Genomic DNA, 21423 nt, shown 5'->3' on the forward strand with positions numbered 1-21423 from the left:
TGGCCAAAACATGCACCTGACCTGCATGCTGACACTGTTTTTTTTACATTTTGGCACGGGTTATCCCACCAGACCAGGAAAGGATGCACTACCTTACAGGCAAACTAAGGAGACCCCCCAGGCACGATATTTAATTTTTATTGTTTCATGTTAAGCATTATTAAAATCACTGCTTCTGAAAAAAATGTTTTTAAACCTTTTTTTTGCATTGCATTGATACATGTCCCCTGGGACAGGACCTGGGTCCTCAAACACTTTTTATGGCAATAACTTGCATATAAACCTTTAAAATTAGCACTTTTGATTTTTCACATTCGTGTCCCATAGACTTTAACAGTGTTCACGTGTTCGCACAAATTTTTTGCCTGTTCGCATGTTCTGCTTGCAAACTGAACCAGGGGGTGTTCACCTCATCCCTACTTTTAACATGACAAAATGTAGAAAATGTCAAGGGATAAGAATACATTTTCAAGGCACTGTATTTTCTTTCCCTCTCTCTTGTGTCTTTCTTGCATGCTACACTGATTAAAAAGTTCCATTGATATTCCGTTGCTTGATTTGTGAGCAGTTCATTTGGACAGATCACAAATCAAAAAAAATCAGGGACAAACACTCAGCCTGTCTCTATATGCCAACTTACAGTTGGTTTTAATAGCCTTCAGTTTTGTTACTCTACGAACTGGAGGTAATTATGTTTGAATGTAGTAAAAGTGTTGCTATTGGTAACTACCTGAATCTCGTAAAATTACTGAAATGGGCGACAAGGATTTTTGAAAAGCCATAGTGCTACAGGTACAGACAACAAATAATTATACACGTGTGGTAACTTCAGGAGTGGCAGAATATATTTTTGGCTTTTTTTGGTGATGGGAAATGGAAATGGCAAGTATTATGAAGCGAAAAATTTTCAAATTTTTTTTTATTATTATTTTGGGTATGTTTTTTTTTGATTATAAAAAAAAACAGCCGATGTCTAATTATATTTACCACCAAATAAAGACCCATTTTATCCTAAAAAAAACAAGATACAGTTCACCTGTAGTTGTAATATGTACACATTTACTAACACTTAACAAGGTTTTTTTTCTTACCTTCTGTCATGAAGAAGTTAAAATGCTCTTTATTAAATATAAATTGCAAACACATACTTTCTGGTATTTAAAAAAGGATTGCCCTCAGAGGAGAATCCATGTCAATTTCAGCATCCAAGGTAATCCCCGCCAATCACAGTGTGCTATCGGTCGCCGAACTGTACACGTCACCGGTAAATGAAAACCCTAAAAATGATTTATGAACTATGGATAAATCATGCTAATTTCTACTGACAGGAAAATGTTTGCATGCATGCTGACATTTATGTGTGAAAAATCACATTACACTTGTGATTTCTGTCACACTGCAAGATAAATAAATAATAAAGAATCACTGTTCTAGGATGACAGCACAATACATTTAAAGCATCCCTTTTATTTGTATCACTTCTAACATCGCTTTTATTTTTATCAGTTTATATCTATTATAAACAAGTAACAAAATACTAAAAAAAATATATACTGGGGCTTCAACCAGTATTAGTGGAGCTCTACAAAATAGTTCCAGACTCTAAATATATAATTTAGTATACCACCGCATAATAACCTATCCTGGGATCTATATCGAATGGCTAGAGAACAGAAAGTGTTAACTGCTGCAAAAACTTCAAAAAGGCATTTTAGAATAAAGCACACAGCATAAAAAAACTGATTCATGCACATTAGATTGGCCAGTAGGTATTGTAAATGCATGTGTATGATGTTTACAGCCAGGAAAAACAGATATAACTTGCTACAGACATCACCATATTTTTATTAATGTCTTTGCTTTTCTGTTGACAACCACTTGTTTCTTCTCTTCGTGTCACAGGGAGAGTAAGGATGGGTTTCCACTAGTGTGAATTGGATGTGGATTTCTTTGTATCCAATTCGCATGTCTAGATATTGTGACCGGCTCTCTTGGATGCGAATTGTACAGGAGCCCTGTGTGTTTTCTGGTCCTTTTCAGTACCGAATTCGGCCAAAAATTCAGACTGAAATCGGATGTCAAATCCATTATGCTAAGCGGTTAAAAATTGCATGTATATTGGGGCGCATGCGAGCAAGCGATGGAGATGGCCGCTTGTAAGGAATGAAATAACGGCAGCCTCCCGCAAACTCTCCTCTGACTTTATATGGGGCCTTAAAGAGATAGGCCACCACACTAATCAATTAGAGCACTGCATGGACTTGGCTACCACTGTGTTAAAGGGCCACGAGGAGGAGGTAGATAAGATGTCCGCTGAGTTGGAGGCCAAGAGGGATAAATTAGAGGACGCAGAAACGAGGGCCCGGAGGGTTAACTTCCACATACGTGGTATCCCTGAGGTGATTACTGACCTGCAGGGAACAGCCACTGAATTTTCCCAAGAACTGGCCCCTGAGATCCCGGTGGAAAGGCTGGAGTTTGACCGCATTCACAGGTCTCTGGCTCCCAAACTCTCCGAGGGCCCCCCGAGGGAATATTATCATTAAATGTCATTATTACCGTACCAAGGAGAAGCTTCTACAGTCAGCAAGAGAACAGCAGAACTTCTCCTTCCAAGGTAATTTCCACCAGCTGTTTGCCGACCTTTCACCGGCCCCCATTGCCAGACGCTGAGGCCTTAACCACTTACAGACCGGACCATTTTGCTGGTCAAAGACCAGACCACTTTTTGTGATTCGGCACTGCATCACTTTAACTGACAATTGTGCGGTCGTGCGACGTGGCTCCCAAACAAAATTTACGTCATTTTTCCCCCACAAATAGAGATTTCTTTTGGTGGTATTTGATCACCCCTGCGGTTTTCATTTTTGCGCTATAAACAAAAATACAGCGACAATTTTGAAAAAAACACATTATTTTTTACTTTTAGTTATAATAAATATCCCGCAAAAATATATAAAAAAACATTTTTTTCCCTCAGTTTAGGCCGATACGTATTCTTCTACATATTTTTGGTAAAAAAAATTGCAATAAGCGATTATTGATTGGTTTGCGCAAAAGTTATAGCGTTTACAAAATAGGGATAGTTTTATGGCATTTTTATAAATATTTTTTTTTTACTAGTAATGGCGGTGATCAGCGATTTTTATTGTGACTGCGACATTATGGTGGACACATCGGACATTTTTGACACATTTTTGGGACCATTGTCATTTATATAAATGCAGTGATTCCTGTGTAAATGACACTGGCAGTGAAGTGGTTAACCAGTGGGTGGCAGTGTAGGGGTTAAGTTAGGGGTGTGTTACTAACTGTAGGAAGCTGGGCTTTCATTTAGTGAACACTGATCTCTGCTCCAATCACATGGAGCAGAGATCAGCATCACTAGTTGCTAGGCAGAATGGGGAAATGCTGTTTACAACAGCATTTCTCCATTCAGCCGCCCCGTGAGGCGATCGCGGGTATGCCCGCGGCGATCGAGTCCGCAGGACCCGCGACCGGACTCACGGGGGTCCCGACCGGCACGCGAGCACGATGGCATTGAAGACTGGACGTACCTGTACGCCAATATGCCTGCCCGTGCCATTCTGCCGACGTTCATCGGCGTGCGCTGGTCGGGAACCGGTTAATGACACTCTCTGGAGTCGTAGAAAAGCCATGGCCTTCGCCAAGACCTTGGTAAATATGCGGGGCGTGGAGAATAGCCAGGAAGGCAGTGCTTGAAATTGTAGATGCACTGTTACTAAGTCTACTGCTAGTCAGAGAAAAATCGGAGAGGTTTCTGCGATAGGGACGTGTAGATATTGTCCCTGAGGTCCAGTGAAACCATGAAGCAATTGTGGGGTAACAGGGCTCTGACCGTAAAAATTGAGCAGAATCTTTTGTAGGCAATCGACCTGTTCAGGGATTTTAAATTCTGAATCAATCTAAATTTTTCACCACAAATATGTGTGAATAGAATCCCTCTCCTTCCTCCCCCCTTGGTATTCTGCGAATTACATTTGATTTTCTAGATCCCTTAGTGCTTCTAATGCCGCATACACACGATCAGACTTTCCGAACAAGTGGACCTGCCCACACACAACCAGACTTTTCCGGCGGACTATGGCGTGAGTCCGCCGTACTTTTGAACTGAACGGACTTGCGAACACACGGAGGAAAGTCTGTTCATTTTGAGCGTGGCTCCAGGTAACCGGGACTAATGAAGGAAGTCAATGTCGCCTCCTATGGCGGCGAGATTGACATGTCGCTGGCCCCGTCACCTGGTATGGACTTAAAGGGGAAGCCCTACGCCGCACAAATGGCGTGGGGTCCCCCCAAAGTCCATATAAGACCCTTATCCGAGCATGCAGCCCGGCCGGTCAGTAAAGGGGGTGGGGACGAGCAAACCCCCCCCCCCGAGCCGTACCAGGCCGCGTGCCCTTGACATGGGGGGTGCTTTGGGGAAGGGGGGCCGCGTGGCCCCCCCACCCCAAAGCACCTTGTCCCCATGTTGATGAGGACAAGGGCTTCTTCCCGACAACCCTGGCCGTTGGTTGTCAGGGTCTGCGGGCGGGGGCTTATCGGAATCCGGGAGCCCCCTTTAATAACGACCGGACTCACGGGGGTCCCGACCAGCCGGGGGCGCGCTCGCGATGGCAGGGCGGCAAATTTAAAGGGACGTACAGGTACGCCCATTTGCCTGCCCGTGCCATTCTGCCAACGTACATCGGCGTGCACTGGTCGGGAACCTGTTAAACCCTATCTTCAAGTTCTGCAATCCCACGGGATCAGATACAGATGTGGGTTCCCATTTAAGCTTCCTTTCTCCCACCTTAGCCGTCAATTTCATGCCACTTCCCCATCTGACATGAAGAGCCACCTCCTTGACATACAGCTAGATCTTCCTCCATCTCAGCCTGAGGCTCCGTCCTCGACCTACAGACCCGGTCCCTCCAAGCCCGGACCCTCCAGGCCAACCCGCCAGCCATCTCAAACATCCCAAAGATCTCAATCTGGATCTCAAGCGCTGCAGGACCTGCAGGCCCAATGTTTTCAACACTCCAACAATGGATGAGGATGCCAATCTCAATCTTTTGTCAACCTCGGTTTTTCCTGGCTACCTGACCCCGTGTCGCACTGGTGGTTCTTTGTTTAATTACTAACTTGGCACGTGGATGAAGGTGGCGTGTTTTGGAAGTTACACCCTGCCACATTTTACCCAACTCTGGGCTTTGCTGCTGGCCTGGGGAGGGTCGCCCTACTATAGGCCACCCCACTTGTGAGATGGCGGTCTGGGGCGTTGTTTATGCTACCATGCTACCATATGCTACCAAACGGGACTCTGATACTATTCCGCCTCCTCTGCACTGCTGCTCCCACGACTGCCCAAGTGGGTTGGGCTGCTTTTTTTTTTTGGTGTATCCAATTTAGCAGGCTCTGGGACTGCTGCGGGTGGGGGGGGGGGTCATTTTTGGGTAAGTGGTGCACTTCTATTGTTGGAATTGGCAGGACGGGGGGTGCAGCCAGATCACACTGATCCGCTCGACCTTCCGGAGTCTATAGCCTTATGGCTGTTCTCTCTGGGAGTTTGGCCCTTGTTTGGCCCATTCCCTTCGACTATGGGATGCAGTCAAATACTCAGCAGGCTTAATGCCCCCCCCCACCTACCATTACTTTGTCTCCTTCATTGCCCATTATTCCCACTGGGTTGTTACAACCCCTTACAATTTGCATGGTGGACTGATCATGGTTTGGTAGATGTTCATTCTATGCTCACCCCGACCAAAATGATCCCATTCACAGCCCTATGTTCTTCTCATGACATCCCCCTTAGGGAACACTACAGTTACCTACAACTCCAACATTTTCTTCAACAACTAATAAGGAGTCAGCCTACCCCCTACATCATTACCCCGTTTAAAAATGTATGTAGATCGTGCCCCCAATCCTCGGGTCTGATATCCCTCATATATACAGCCATAATTAGCTCTAAGAAGCCACCACTGAGACCCTATCATCTCCAATGGGAGGCCGGGCTAGGGAAACAACTGGACCCGGAGGACTGGCAAATTATGACCACTGCACTATCCAAATGTTCTAAGAATGTCCTCTTCTTGGAAAATGCATAGTGTTCTACAGGTGCTACTACACCCCGGCTAGATTAGCGAGCTTTATCCCGTCCTATTCCCCCTTATGCTTCCGTGGACGCTCTCAGGAATGTACAATGGCGCACATCTGGTGGACCTGCCCCAGGATACGCAGACTATGGGTCACAATATATGCGCTACTCCACAATCTTTTCAATACTACTATAAAGAGGGACCCTTTTGAGGCCCTCTTATGGAAACCGAATACAGAACTTCTCCGTCCTGAACGCCATCTGGCAGCACATACTTTTACTGCAACTAAACTGACCATAGCACAGGCTTGGAAGACCAGGCCCTCAGCTTTGAAGCAGTTAAAAATTGCGTGAATGACATTATGGTAAATGAGAAACTCACTGCCATATTATCGGGCACTCATGCTAAGTTTCTCTGGGTATGGCAATCCTGGGTGGCTCATATCCGCCCCTCACGATTCGACCCAGCACTCCTCTCCCTTTAATAATTCTCTGCTCCTCCCACCCCGGCCCCTCCCCCCCTTTTTCCCCACCCCTCTCCTTCCTTCTTATCTTCTCCTTTTCCTTTCCTTCCTTTTCCTAAGCATAAAATGCTTACACCACTCTTTCTTCTAGTTCCTCGTTCTCCTCACTGACTTTCCATTCCTTCTTTCTTCTCTTTTTATGTCACTCTAGCCCACAGGCCTGATCCTGCTGGGACTGGATACTTGTTAGGACGCAATTTATTTTCTATAATGGGGAATGTTACCCTTCCTCATGTAATTAGTTTAGGTTGTTCTTTTTCTTTCATAATAGTTTTTGTTATAAGGTCATCCTGCTAGGTGATTTACACCTGACCTAGAGCGACAATCAGTATATAATTCTGGTTTAACATAATGTAATTTTACCAAGACCCATGAGGTGTAGACATCCTTTTGCAGGTCACCTAAGTCTCCTGTTGGTCTCATATGGACTCTCTCAAATTTTTCGAACCTCTGACTAATCTCCTTGAATCCTACAGTTGAACACCTGTTTGCATATGATATGTCCGCCACTGTTTTTGTACTTTTCCATTGATGTGAATTCTCAATAAAACTCTTTGTATATATAAAAAAAATTTGCATGTATATTATACAGGAAAATGCATGTGCAAAATGTTTTTTTAGGGGACCGTAGTCTTGTTTGAGCCATGGAATCACAGTATTGAAAAGCTCCCATGAAATTTCACACATCTGTTCAAAAATGTTTTCCTGAACAGGCTAGTTTTCTTAACTACTTGTTAAATCACAGTGTCAAGCATAGAACAAATTATGCAGAAGATGCAGAATAAGCAGCTAGATGTGATTTACTAACGTGAGAAGTAAGATGAAATGAAGAGAAACTGTGATTTATTGTCGATAACCATTGTGTTCATATATAAACATACATATTATTTATACATACACAGTATATACATACACTGTATATTGAACAAATATATTGGGTTAGGAAGAATGGAGATGACAGAGTTGGAGGCAAAAATACAAACTATGCATATATAAAACTCAATATTTACATTTTATTACATTGCTATAAGCTGCTAGGCCTTATCCTTGTTGGTCTACTCAGAGCCCAGGGTTGGGTCTGCTACCTGTTGAGCACCAGTGCTCTATGGTCTTTTTCTTTGGCCAGTGCTCAAGCTGTAGTGGTCACTACCATCACTCTGCCACAATTTGCATTCCAAAACCCTGCACTGAAAGAACACCTGTAGTACTGTTAGGGGGAGTGACCTCTGCCCGGGATAGAAGTAAAGTCCTGGCCTGATGACCACGTAAGGAAGCAATGACCACAAATGCAAGAGGGGGTTAACTGCACTGCCACTGTCTACCAATGCAGGGGGAAGGGGTAACAGTACTACCACTGACCACCAATGCATGGGGAGGGGGGTAACCAGCACTACCACTGGCCAGAAATGCATGGGGAGGAGGCGGGATAACAGCACTGCTACTGACTACCAATACAAAGGGGATGGGGTTAACAGCACTGCAACTGACCAGCAACGCAGGAGAGTAGGGTTAACAACACTGCCAATGATCAGCAATCTAAGATGGAAGGGGTGAAGTTAATTGCACAACCACTGACCAGCAATGCAAAGGGGAGGGGCTTAACAGCACTTCCATAAAATAGCATAGTAATAGAGATTCTGCTGAGAGGTCTAGTGACTGGTCATGGTGGGGGTTAATAGCCCTGATGCTGACCACCAGTGAAGGGGGGGAGTAATAGTACATCTACTAACACCAATGCTGGGAGTTGTTATTGCAGTTACTAACACCAATACTGGAGCTAGTATTGCACTCACTGACATCAATGTTGGGTGTTATTATTGCATCCCCTAACACCAGTGCTGGGGGTTATTATTATGACCTTTGACACCAATGCTGCAGGTTATTATTGCAGCCACCTGGGCCCCTTTCAAACGGGCTTTCAGATCAGGTCCGCCTGTCAGTTTTTCAGGCGGACCTGATGGTGGTCCTTATTCACCTCCTATGGTGTAGCATGGAATCAGATGAAAACAGACAGGCGGTCTGTTTTTATCCGATCTCCCCATAGAGAAGAGGTCTGTCTGAAAACATTGAGCGGAGATGGACCTGTCATCTTCCTGCTCATAGCAGATCGATCCCCCGCTGAGCCAAGCAGAGTCTGTTGGATGAACCGCCCATGTAGAAGACCCCTTACATCGATGCTGGAAATTACTATTACTGCCTTTTACACCAACTGTAGGTTTTAATTTACCCCTACTTTCAATTCAGTGTACAAATGCAGCAGGACCATAAATTTGAGCCCATTTACTTTGAATAAGCTGCCTAACTGGACATAATGAGCTGTAGGAAGGGAGTGAAGGAACGAGATTGTAGCGTGGATCCATTTAGGAGATATCCTGATCTCAACTGTGATTGCACCTGGTTTTCACATCGGGATTGTTGTAAACTGTAGCTGCATTGCTACAATACAAGTTTATTATTGCACCTGACTGTGTGAATTATTGCTGCCGCACCTCGCTGCACCCCACCTACATGCCATAAATAAAAGGCGGCAATTGTTCTCAGAAGGTCATTTGTAAAGTGAGCAGCACTGCTTTCAAAATGCATCCTAGACTACTAAAAGTACTGTAAGTAATGAATAAACTATGACTTTCTGCTACCGATTGCTGAATCCACAGTAGAGTAGAAAGTACAGTAGAGTAGAAAAGTCAGCACCATTATCATTGTCACTTACGGTAATAAAAACATCCAATAGCTTTTGAGAAAGAGGCTATCATTCATGGCTGCCACCATGACTTTCTGTAGCTGCTCTGTTACCTAGTCATCACTGCCATATTAAAAAGTACTCCCCCTATGCAATTTTAATACATTTCATTCTTTTTTATGTACATTGCAAAGTGCATCAAAGGTGCACAATATTGGTAAATTGAAAAGAAAATCTTTACAAAAAGACCATAAGATTCCACAATAACTTGATTTTACCAGCAAAGCTAGTTTTGGGTTGGATTTACATATATTGTAAATCAGTTTTACAATGTAATATTAACCTATTGCTTACTGATGTAAGCTAACAATAAATATGCCTCAAATAAATCCCTGTGTAGCCTTTTGAATTTCATGCCCAGGCTGTTTATAGGGGTCTTGACATGCTCATGTAAACACTAACATTTAAATGCCAAAACCTCCGCTAGCCTGAAAGATTGGTTGTGATGTGGGTGGGAGTGGGGGTCTGTAGAGGCTTGACCTAGATTACAATGCAGGGACTTAAAGGCACATGCCATTCAACATATTTTGAGCATGACTGGAGCCCTGAAACTTAGAATTCTCCAACATTTTATTAGAAATATTGCAAGATTTCCACTATTATTTACTTGCAAAAGAGCAATCTGTGCACTGCATCGGTTTAAAATGTAATATTTTTGATATCCAAGTGAATTTTGGCATGATTTTTAAACCTTATATTTATGTATCTTTTTGATGGTCTATGTTAAAAAATAAGGAAGAAGAATTAGAGATACACTATCAGACACACCTGTTATTATTTACATCTCTAGAGTTTGTTATCTCCAAAGAATGTAGCAGGATGCTGGAGACAACATGTCATTTACCCACATTACCTAGGATTCCTCTGGTCCATTCAATCTAAGGGCATTTTGACTTACTGTAAAAAGTGGTCAGACACCTTTGGTGAGTTGCCATCTACCTCATGAGCACTCGGGGTGAAGCTTTTTGAAGAAACATCAAACCAGAAGATTCACACTTTTTTATTTATGGTGTTAGGATTGTCACATTTGGACTTTATATACTTATTTGCTTTTTCAATCATTACTTGCTTTGTCTTAATACTGTTCCCACCCAATTTGTATTATTCACCTTAACATTTGATTTGTTTATTCAGTTACCCAGATGCTTGGGCACTTTGGGACCTTTTGATCTCAGATGTTTTAACCTCTGTGCAATACTGAAAACATGGCAGTAATTTTAAACTAGCGATAAGAAAATATTAAAACATATTAGCTTCTTTTATCCCCCCACCAACTATATTATGTGATTATTTGTATTGATTACTTTAGGGATAAGTCAATTTGCTAGTGTTCAATTCCCATGGGTTTGCTGAATCCTGAAGGTCTGTGACAGCTCTGTGAGTAAGGATGATTTTACACACAAAGCTGTCAGACCCCCCTCACACACGGTACACCAAGCACCACTGTCCCCATACACATGTGTCACAGTGCCCCATAACCATCCGTACTAGTGCACAAAACATCTGTCAGTGTCCCATCACATCTGTACCAGTGCACAAAACATCTGCAATAGTGTACCATTGTGACATCAACATCTGTCTGTGTCTGCTGATGGCCAATCAACATCTGTCAGTGTACCAGTGTCCCACCAACAAAAAAATTAAAGATTCAAAGCACCGCGTCCCCCATGTTCGCGTGTAAAGGCTAACGCACATTTTGGTTCCGTACACATACGTAAACAGTGATAGCCCCTCACATGGGAGGTATCGCCGCGAGCAAGAACAATAATTCTACCACCAGACCTCCTGTGTAACTCTAAACTGGCAACCAATAAAGGCTTATAAAGTGTCAGCTATGGAGATTTTCAATGAAGTTTGACACCGTTTCACAAGCGTGCGCCATTTTAAAGCATGATATGTTTGGTATCTATTTACCCGGTGCAACACCATATTTTATATTTTACCAAAAATTTTGGTATTACAGTGGGGACGGAAAGTATTCTTTTTTTTCCTCATTAATGTACACACAGCACCCCATATTGACAGAAAAACACAGAATTGTTGGCATTTTTGCAGATTTATTAAAGGGAAAAACTGAAATATCACATGGTCCTAAGTATTCAGACCCTTTGCTTCGTATTTAGTAGAAGCACACCCTTTTGATCTAATACAGCCATGAGTGTTTTGGGAAAGATGCAAGTTTTTCACACCAGGATTTGGGGATCCTCTGCCATTCCTCCTTGCAGATCCTCTCCAGTTCTCTCAGGTTGGATGGTAAACGTTGGTGGACAGCCATTTTTAGGTCTCTTCGGAGATGCTCAATTGGGTTTAAGTCAGGGCTCTGGCTGGGCCATTCAAGAACAGTCAGAGAGTTGTTGTGAAGCCACTCCTTCGTTATTTTAGCTGTATGCTTAGGGTCATTGTCTTGTTGGAAGGTAAACCTTCGGCCCAGTCTGAGGTCCTGAGTACTCTGGAGAAGGCTTTCGTCCAGGATATCCCTGTACTTGGCTGCATTCATCTTTCCCTCGATTGCAACCAGTCGTCCTGTCCCTGCAGCTGAAAAACACACCCACAGCATGATGCTGCCACCACCATGCTTCACTGTTGGGACTGTATTGGACAGGTGATGAGCAGTGCCTGGTTTTCTTCACACATACCACTTAGAATTAAGGCCAAAAAGTTCTATCTTGGTTTCACCAGACCAGAGAATCTTATTTCTCACGCTCTTGGAGTCCTTCGTTTTTTTTTTTTTTTTAGCAAACTCCATGTGGGCTTTCATGTGTCTTGCACTGAGGAGAGACTTCTGTCGGGTTACTCTGCCATAAAGCCCTGACTGGTGAAGGGCTGCAGTGATGGTTGACTTTCTGCAACTTTCTCCCATCTCCCGACTGCATCTCTGGAGCTCAGCCACAGTGATCTTTGGGTTCTTCTTTACCTCTCTCACCAAGGCTCTTCACCCCCGATAGCTCAGTTTGGCCAGATGGCCAGCTCTAGGAAGGGTTCTTCCATTTAAGGATTATGGAGGCCACTGTGCTATTAGGAACCTTAAGTGCAGCAGACATTTTTTTGTAACCTTGGCCAGATCAGTGCCTTGCCTCAATACTGTCTCCGAGTTCTTCAGGCAGTTCCTTTGAAATCATGATTCTCGATTGCTCCGACATGCACCGTGAGCTGTAAGGTCTTATATAAACAAGTGTGTGGCTTTCCTAATCAAGTCCAATCAGTATAGCAAAACACAGCTGGACTCAAATGAAGTTGTAGAACCATCTCAAGGATGATCAGAAGAAATAGACAGCACCTGTCTATTTTCACACATATATGAGTATCACAGCAAAGGGTCTGAATACTTAGGACCATGTGATATTTCAGTTTTTTTTTATTTTTTATAAATATGCAAAAATGTCAACAATTCTGTGTTTTTCTGCCAATATGGGGTGCTGTGTGTACATTAATGAGGAAAAAAATGAACTTAAATGATTTTAGCTAATGGCTGCAATATAACAAAGAGTGAAAAATTTAAGGGGGTCTGAATACTTTCCGCCCCCACTGTATATTGTCTCTGTTTGCATTGAAATTCATTAAAATGTATATATGTGCTAATGTGTGAAATTGTGTTTGAAAAACTGCTTCGCAATTACCGTGTGACATAAAAATTAGCAAAACTCACCATTTTATTCTATAGGGCCTCTGCTACAAAAATATATAAAGTTTGGGGGTTCTAAGTAATTTTCTAGAAAAAATACAGATTTTTACTTTTAATCAAAACGTCTCATAAGTGCCAGTTCACACTGGTGCGACAAACGCTCCAACTTCGAGAGCACAAGTCGCATGACGTGTCAAAATCAATGGTTCTTTATGACAGCCCTCTTAACTGGTCCGACTTGTGTTGATCCGACTTTTGAAAAGGTTCCTGCACTACTTTGGTACGACTTGGGTGCGATTTCAGCCCATAGAATTGAATGGAAGTTGCATCCAAGTCGGATCTGCTTCTGACTTGTGACATGCGACTTGTGCTCAGAGGCAAGGCTCATTTAGCGATGCTAAATGTATTGGGATAAAAAACAGTGTGCCCCCCCCCCCCCCTCAAATCCATACCAGACCCAAGTCTGGTATGGATTTTAACTGCTTTCCAACCAGCCGCTGTACCACGGCTGCTCGTACAGGCATGATAGGGGGTGTGTGGGTGCGTGCTCGTGCCAGCTGCACGCTGTAGGAGCATGCCCGTGAGTCGGGAGGACTCAATGTCTTCCGGCAACCTGCGATCGCCTAGCACAGGGTCAGAACAGGGCTCTACCTGTGTAAATAAGCGAATCCCCATTCTGACAGGGGGAATATAAGAGATCTACTGTTCCCAGTGTTCAGGAACAGTGATCCCTGTCATGTTCCTGCCAGCCCATCCCCCCTACAGTTAGAACACGCTGAGAAAACACACTTAACCCCTTGATTGCCCCTAGTGTTAACCCCTTTACTGCCAGTGTCTCATTTTTATATTGATCAGTGCATTTTTATAGCACTGATCAATGTAATAGTGTCACTGGTCCCCAAAAAGGGTAATTTGGGGTCAGATTTGTCTGCCACGATGTCATAGTCCCTATAAAAATCGCAGATCACCGCCATTACTAGTAAAAACAACAAAAAATAAATAAAAGTTCATAAATCTATACCATAGCTTGTAGACGCAATAAGTTTTGTGTAAACCAATCAATATACGCCTATTGGGATTTTTTTTTACACCAAAAATATGTAGAAGACTATATATTGGCCTAAACTTATGAAGAAACTTGTTTATATATATATATATATATATATACATCTATATATATATATATATATATATATATATATATATATATATATATATATATATATAATTTTTTTGGGGATATGTATTATAGCAAAAAGTAAAAAAAAATTTTTTTTTCTTTTCAACTGTTGCTCTTTGTTTGTTTATAGCATAAAAAATAAAAACCGCAGAGGTAATCAAATTCCACGAAAAGAAAGCTCTTTGTGAGGGAAAAAAAAGCATGAACATTTTGTTTGGATACAACGTCATTCGACCATGCAATTGTCAGTTAAAGGGGCGCAGTGCTGTATAGCAAAAAATGGCCTGGTCATTAGGGTGCAAATCCTTCCGGGGCTGAAGTGGCTGAGGGCAACCCCATACCAAAATAAAAATAAAAAGCAGCATGGGGTCCCCCTCAAGGTCACTACCAGGCCCTTATCCGAGCATGCAGCCTGGCAGACCAGGACCAGGAAAGGGAGGGACAAGCAAGCGCCCCCCCCCTTAACCATATCAGGCCACCTGCCCTCAACATGGGAGGAGCACTGCCTCCCCCACACCCAAAGCACCCTGTCCCCATGCTGATGGGCACTCTAATCTCTTCCTCACAACCTTGTGGGGGTCTGCGGGCAGGGGACTTAATAGAATCTGGAAGCTCCCTTTAAGAAAGAGGACCCCCAGATCCTGGTCCCCCCTATGTACCCCCTACCCATTCACCCAAAAAAAAAAAAACTGTGTAGTATAACAAAAACATGAGGCAGTTTTTGACAAGTCCTTTATTAAAAATAATAATGTCCCCCAGTGTAAATCCAACGTCAATCACAATGTCTTACTCCGCCACCACCAAAACAAAAACAAAACAAAAAATACTCCTCTCCTGATGAATGCTCTTGCCAATTCTGGCAGCTTCCATATCTAACAGTTCTTATATAGCTATGGGGCATGGCCATGCGGTGACGTAACCAGGAGACCCCGTCCCCTTGTGACATCACTAACCCAGGCATGATGGGTCTGTGACGTCACACGGGGTGGGAGCTGACAGAATGGTGGGAGCCAGTGTGGGAGGAGATTTTTATCAGCGGGGAGGCGGCCACAGAGGAAAAACATTGTGATTGAGATGGGAGCTATCACAGGGGACATTAGTAATTTTTAATAAAGGACTTGTCAAAAATCGTCTCATATTTTTATTACACTACAAACTTTTTTTGGGTGAATGGGTAGGGGTGCTTTGTACCCCATACTCATTTACATGGGGGGGAAGGATCTTTAATAACAACCCAGTGTTGTGGTGAAGAGGCACTTTGTCCAACATGGGGACAAGGTGCTTTGGGGTTCCCCCTGCCCCAAAGCACCCACCCCCCATGTTGAGTGCCTGTGGCCTGGTATGGTACAGAAGGGGGGGAGGGGGTGCTTGCTCACCCACTTTCCTGACCTGCTAGGCTGCATGCTTGGATAAGGGCCTGGTATGGTTTTTGAGGGGGACTCCATGCCATTTTTTGGGGGTTTTTTGTGTGGGTTTTCCCCTCAAAATCCATACCAGACTGAAGGGTCTTAGGGCAGACCACACACATTTTTTTTTTAATTTTGGCATTGGGCATGGTATGGATTGGGAGGGGGACCCCATGCCTTTTTTTTCTGATAAATTTGTCATGAGGTTTCATCCATTCCAGAACCAAAGGAATTGTTTTGATTGGTCAAAGGACAAGTCTCACTCATCTCTAAGTCAGATTAAGATCGGATCCTGTTCATTAAAGTCACATGGAAATCAGATCCGAAGTCACAGGGCAAAGTCAGATCGGAAAGTCGTGCGACTTTCGTGTCAGATCAGTGTGAACATGGCCTGAGGCAGCTACCACCACCACTGCTCCTCCTTTTATGAGTCAGAGGAACTTTGGTCAAGAGGGGATCCCGCCACCATCAGGAAATGCAGAAAAGTGCAAAGACCTCCTCAAAGTGCTGCATTTTGGGCTTCAGCTGGGATGGTGACAGTAGATTGCCCATGTTACACAAGTATCTGTGTCCAATAGGATGGTGACCCAATAGCGGACCTTCTTTTTCATGCCTGTAATCAGGCAGTCCATACCCAGGCATTTGAGCATTACAGAACCAATTTGTGAAAAGTCCCTGCAGCTGAGGACTTCCAAGTCCTTGATATCGCCAAGAACAAAATTGTCTTTAACAATCTCACTCCACCAAAATACAACTTCTCGGGTTAACCACCTCCTATATATTGCTTGAAAAATAAGTTTCAATAAGTGTGTAGAATAGGTAATTAGACACCAGAACCAGTTAAATTAAGCAAGCAAAATTAATAAATGATAGGCCGATAAGATCTTTATGTGTATGGGCACCATTAAATTTAACAACAAATACATATTACAAGGTCTTAGCTTTTAGGATATAAACTGATTGGGTAACTTTGGTATGCCTTCACACTAAATAGTTGTTAAAACATACATAAAACATGAATAAATGTATGAGGAATGTACAATCAGATTGTGCTCTGTTGTGGCCACCTTGATGATAAATCAATTAAGTTATCTGCAGTTGTGAATTATTTTTTCTAAATTGATCTTTTCTACATAATTTTCTTAACTTATTTATGCGGTCATTTTCTTTTTTTTTGCTTTACAGAAGTTATCTGCAACTAAAGCTATGAATGCTTTATTTCCTGAAATCCTTCTTTTAAGGCCTCATGCACACGGACGTTTTTACAGCCACTTTTTTGAGCTTTTTTTGCAGCTTAAAAACGGCTGTCCATGTTAGTCTATGGCTTCATGCCCACCTAGGCGTTTTTGAGCTGCAAATGGCATAGGCGTTTTTAAGCTGTAAAAAAAACCCAGGACCAGTGCGTTCCGTGGCGTGGAGCTAGAGCTGTAAAAACGCGAATCGCGGGAAAACGCGCGAAAACGCGCATAAACGCGCAACATATTTTCTTTGTTTTCTGAGTGCTATAGCCAAGAGATGTGTTTCTTAAAAAACGCTACTTAACGCTAACGCTAAAAAACGCGCAAAAACGCCAATGCAAAACGCGGTAAAAATCGCGTTTTTTTAACAACAATTTTTCCAGGCATCGGAGCTAGCTTTGCAGCCAGTTTTTTAAAACGTCCGTGTGCATGAGCACTAAGGCTCGTTCGGGGTAAAATGTGTGCATGCTGGTGTGTGGTGCAAGAGTGCAGGGAGTGAGGAGTTTTGATAAATTGCTACAACGCATCATACTGTCTGCTGTTTTTTAACTTTAGGTGCCAGAAAAGCACACTCCATTTAAAGTTGCATTGGGGGATATTTACTAAAGGCAAATCCACTTTGCACTACAAGTGCACTTGAAAGTGTAGTCACTGTAGATTCGAGGGGGACATGCAAGGAAAATAAAAAACAGCATTTTAGCTTGCACATGATTGGATGATAAAATCAGCAGAGATTCCCCTCATTTCAGATATAACCCTCAGATTTACAGCGACTACACTTCCAAGTGCACTTTCAAGTGCACGTATAGTGCACTTGTAGTATAAAGTAGAATTGCCTTTCGTAAATAACCCCCAGTATTTCACAATGTGGTGCCATGCATTGTGCTGCATAAAAATATGCTGAACCTCAACACAGCATTGTGGCATTAACAGGGCTTATACAAAATACTTATATCATTAATTATAATAGATCATTTAAAAACTTATATCATTTTATTGAAAGTGTAGTTGATGATTTATATAGACTTCCAGCAGAGGTAATGAGTCAACAGTAAGTGGATTCAAATATGCTTGGGACAAAGATCAATCTATGCTAAGACAGAAAAAAATGAAAACAGAAAAAAAACAAAAAAAACATACACATATATATTTACATATATAAACACACATGCATATACGTGTGCATACACACACACACACACACACACACGTAATTAAAAACAAAACAAAAAAAAGACACACACACACATATATATATATATATATATATATATATATATATATACATATATATTTTTTTTAACATACATATTTACATATATAAACACACATGTATATATGTGTGCATACACACACACACACATGTAGAAAATGAGGCATACTCAATGGACCATTCGGTCTTTTTTCTGCCATCACTCTTCTACATTTGTAATTGTTTTTTATGAGCACCTTATTTACAAAAGGCAAATCTACTTTGCACTGAAAGTGTACTCGGAAGTGCAGTCGCTCTAAATCTGAGGGGTAGTACTGAAATGAGTGGAAACTCTGCTGATTTTATCATCCAATCATGTGCAAACTAAAGTGCTGTTTTGATTTTCCTTATATGTCCCCCTCGGACCTACAGCGACTTTACTTCCAAGTGCACTTTCAGTGCAAAATGGATTTTCTTTTAGTAAATAAACCCCCTTGTGTCGAGCCTAAGTTGATCTATGCATATCAATGGGTATGGTGTGAACAAACGCTTATCATGAATGTCACCAGTATTGTTGTTGCACAAGACAAACGGTAGTTGCTGCATCAATTTTAAACGTAGCATGATTAAATTTGGTACATTGGTAGAAATGAAGTACTCACGACTTTTTAAAGGCGCCCCCCAAAGTGCTTCCCACCAGGATGCAGAACTGCTGGGCGAAAAAGACCCAGGTGATCTCCTGCAGACTGCTATGTGTCAGACATCTTAGGTCAAGTATAGTTGGTCCCAGAAATGCAATGCATAATCCAAAACTGAAGAAGACACTCCAATAGGTTATGGTAGTCCACAAGTGCCTCCTAAAGAGAGCAAGGAGGTTTTCATCCCACCACATGTTCCCTTGTCCACAAACAGGGGTACTGGTGGAGGCACCAGACAACAGGCACACAGCACTTGTGTCTTGGCAGTGAAAAGCTCAGTGAGTGAGGAGAGCAACTACTGAGATCATATATTGCTCCATGTTCTCTCCCAGTAAGTAAATGTTACCAAACAATCCTGCCGCCTACTGAACTCTTCACACTTCTTGTTTGTACTTCCCATGCAGTCTCTCTGCGTTCTCTCTTCCTTTATCCATGTATTTTCTTTGGCTGACAGTGAGAGTGACTATTACTTCCACCTCACGTTACTCACTGCAGCCTTTATATCGTTTTCCTCCTTTGAGTGGAGTTTTCATCAGGAAGTGTGAGAAAGAAAAGAGCCACCCAGAGACTGCTAGGGAAGGGACACGGGCTGTAGGGCACAAAGACAGGGTACAGGATGTCTACAACAATCACATATATACCCCTCCCTTCTAAGCCTATTCAGACTTGTGCTTCTAGAGGGCATAGAGATTCCTATCTGAACCATGCAGTTTAATACTAGTCGAAGCCTAGGTTCACACTAGTGCGACTGCATAGTCATGCGTTTTTCAGTGCATTTTTGTAGTGCGTTTGTGCATGTTTTTATACGTGTGTTTTTCATGCTTCATGTGTTTTTTTGAAGGATGAGGAGACTGTATTTTAAACACTAAACTGTACCAAAAATGCACTTTACATGCATTTTATATCAACTTTCTATGAGCTCCCATATTAAACAAACAAAAAAGTCAAACTTGGCTCTGGCAGCAGGTAGGATACAATCAGATAATAACTATACTTCGAGCCTAGCTTCACATATGTCACGTCATGCGTACAATCTCCGTAAAATCTCTTTAGATTTACCAAATTGTATGAGTGCAAACCGTAAACAGCGCTACCAATTTGTATCCTAGTATAAGGTGACCAGATTTTAAAAATGAAATCCGGGGACATATTTTTTTTTATACTAGTAATGGCAGCAATTAGTGACTCATAGCAGGACTGCGATATTGCGGTGGACAAATTGGACACTAATGCCACGTACACACGACCGGTTTTCCCATCGGAATAAACTTCGAAGATTTTTCCAACTGAGTTCCAATGGAGTTCCGCTGCAACTGTCTTGCCTACACACAATCACACCAAAGTCCAACCGTCTAGAACGCGGTGACGTACAACACGTACGACGGGACTAGAAAAAGGAAGTTCAATAGCCAGTAGCCAATAGCTTCCGTCTTGTACTTGCTTCAGAGCATGTGTCCTTTTTGGTCCATCGAACAGCATACAGACAAGCGGTTTTCCCGATAGGAATTGGTTCCGCCAAAAATATTTAGAACATGTTCTATTTCTAGGTGCTTCAGAATTAAAAAAAAAAGAAAAAAAAAGTCAGATGAGGCACACACATGATTGGAATATCCGATGAAAAAATTCCGTCTGATCTTTTCTGTCGGACATTCTGCTCGTGTGTTTATTAGTGACCCAAAGTGTCTATGTGGCCACCATTATTTTCCAGCACTGCTTTAACCCTTTTGGGCATGGAGTTCACCAGAGCTTCACAGATTGCCACTCCTCCGTGACAACATCACAGAGCTGGTGGATGTTAGAGACCTTGCGTTCCTCCACCTTCTGTTTGAAAAAATCCCACAGATGCTCAATAGGATTTAGGTCTGGAGCAGGGCTGGTACAAGGGGTGGGAGGAAGGGGGCGTATGCCCTGGGTGGAGCAATTTATTGTAGGAAGGGGGCACAGTGCTGGCAGTGTGCTGTTAAGCCAGTGTTGCCAACCGCCTGTAAAAACAAGGCACTTTCTCCCTGTCAGTAAATGCCTGTGATAGGCCCGTAAAAAATAGAGGTAACCGGGTCAGCTTTGAAGTGCGCATGCGCATTTCCGGCGAGCTGCCTGACTCCCGAGCTGAGCCGTAGAGCCAATCTGATCCTGTATTCCGCCGGGCCCAGAGGGGCGGATTTGACAGAAGCTATGTGGCGCACTACTGGCGGTGATGCGAGTGATGTCATGGTGCATCCTACCAGGTGCGCCAGCCTTTAAAAATACAGTAGCCGAGCAGGCAAAATGGAGGAGTCTTGCCTTCGTGGTGCCAGCGGTGGTCTACCCAAACAATTCAGTAGCAGCCCAGCAGCTGCCCAGGCATCCACAGCACAAACAGACCAGCTCAGGGCAAGCCTGTATTCTCAGACTTCCTTGCTTTAAGGTATTAAATAAATGAGGTGATGAGGGCAGGAGGAGCTTGTGGCATAAGTTGGTGATGATGGTGGGGGCAGGAGGTGGCAGGCGCTGGTGGTGACAGGAGGAGCTGGTGGTGGCAGGAGGAGCTTGTGGCAGGAGCTGGTGATGGTAGTAGGAGCTGAAGGGGGGCATGAGCTGGAGGGGGCTGGTGGTGGCAGCAGCTGGTTGGGGCAGGAGGTGACGGTGGTGGCAGGAGGTGATGGTGGTGGCAGGAGGAGCTTGTGGCAGGAGCTGGTGATGGTGGCAGGAGGGGACAGCGGGGGCAGGAGCTGGAGGGGGCTGGT

General features: G+C 43.1%; 1 protein-coding gene across 2 annotated transcripts in view; it reads right to left on the reverse strand.

The window, feature by feature from the left end:
- Positions 1-19285, reverse strand: part of SLC60A1 (solute carrier family 60 member 1) — a 171877-nt gene extending 152592 nt beyond the window's left edge. Inside the window, exon 1 of one of the 2 annotated variants that reach the window (XM_077481218.1) lies at positions 18665-19283. In XM_077481218.1, the coding sequence (XP_077337344.1) occupies positions 18665-18894 (230 nt within the window). In that variant the 5' untranslated portion in view covers positions 18895-19283. Of the gene's footprint in view, positions 1-18664 lie in introns of both variants that reach the window. The other variant, XM_077481219.1, reaches the window with a different exon arrangement.
- Positions 19286-21423: the final 2138 nt, after the last annotated feature.

This window comes from Lithobates pipiens, unplaced genomic scaffold (assembly GCF_037356315.1).
Source record: "Lithobates pipiens isolate NorthernLeopardFrog02 unplaced genomic scaffold, aLitPip1_a1.2 Scaffold_16, whole genome shotgun sequence".
NCBI lineage: Eukaryota > Metazoa > Chordata > Amphibia > Anura > Ranidae > Lithobates > Lithobates pipiens.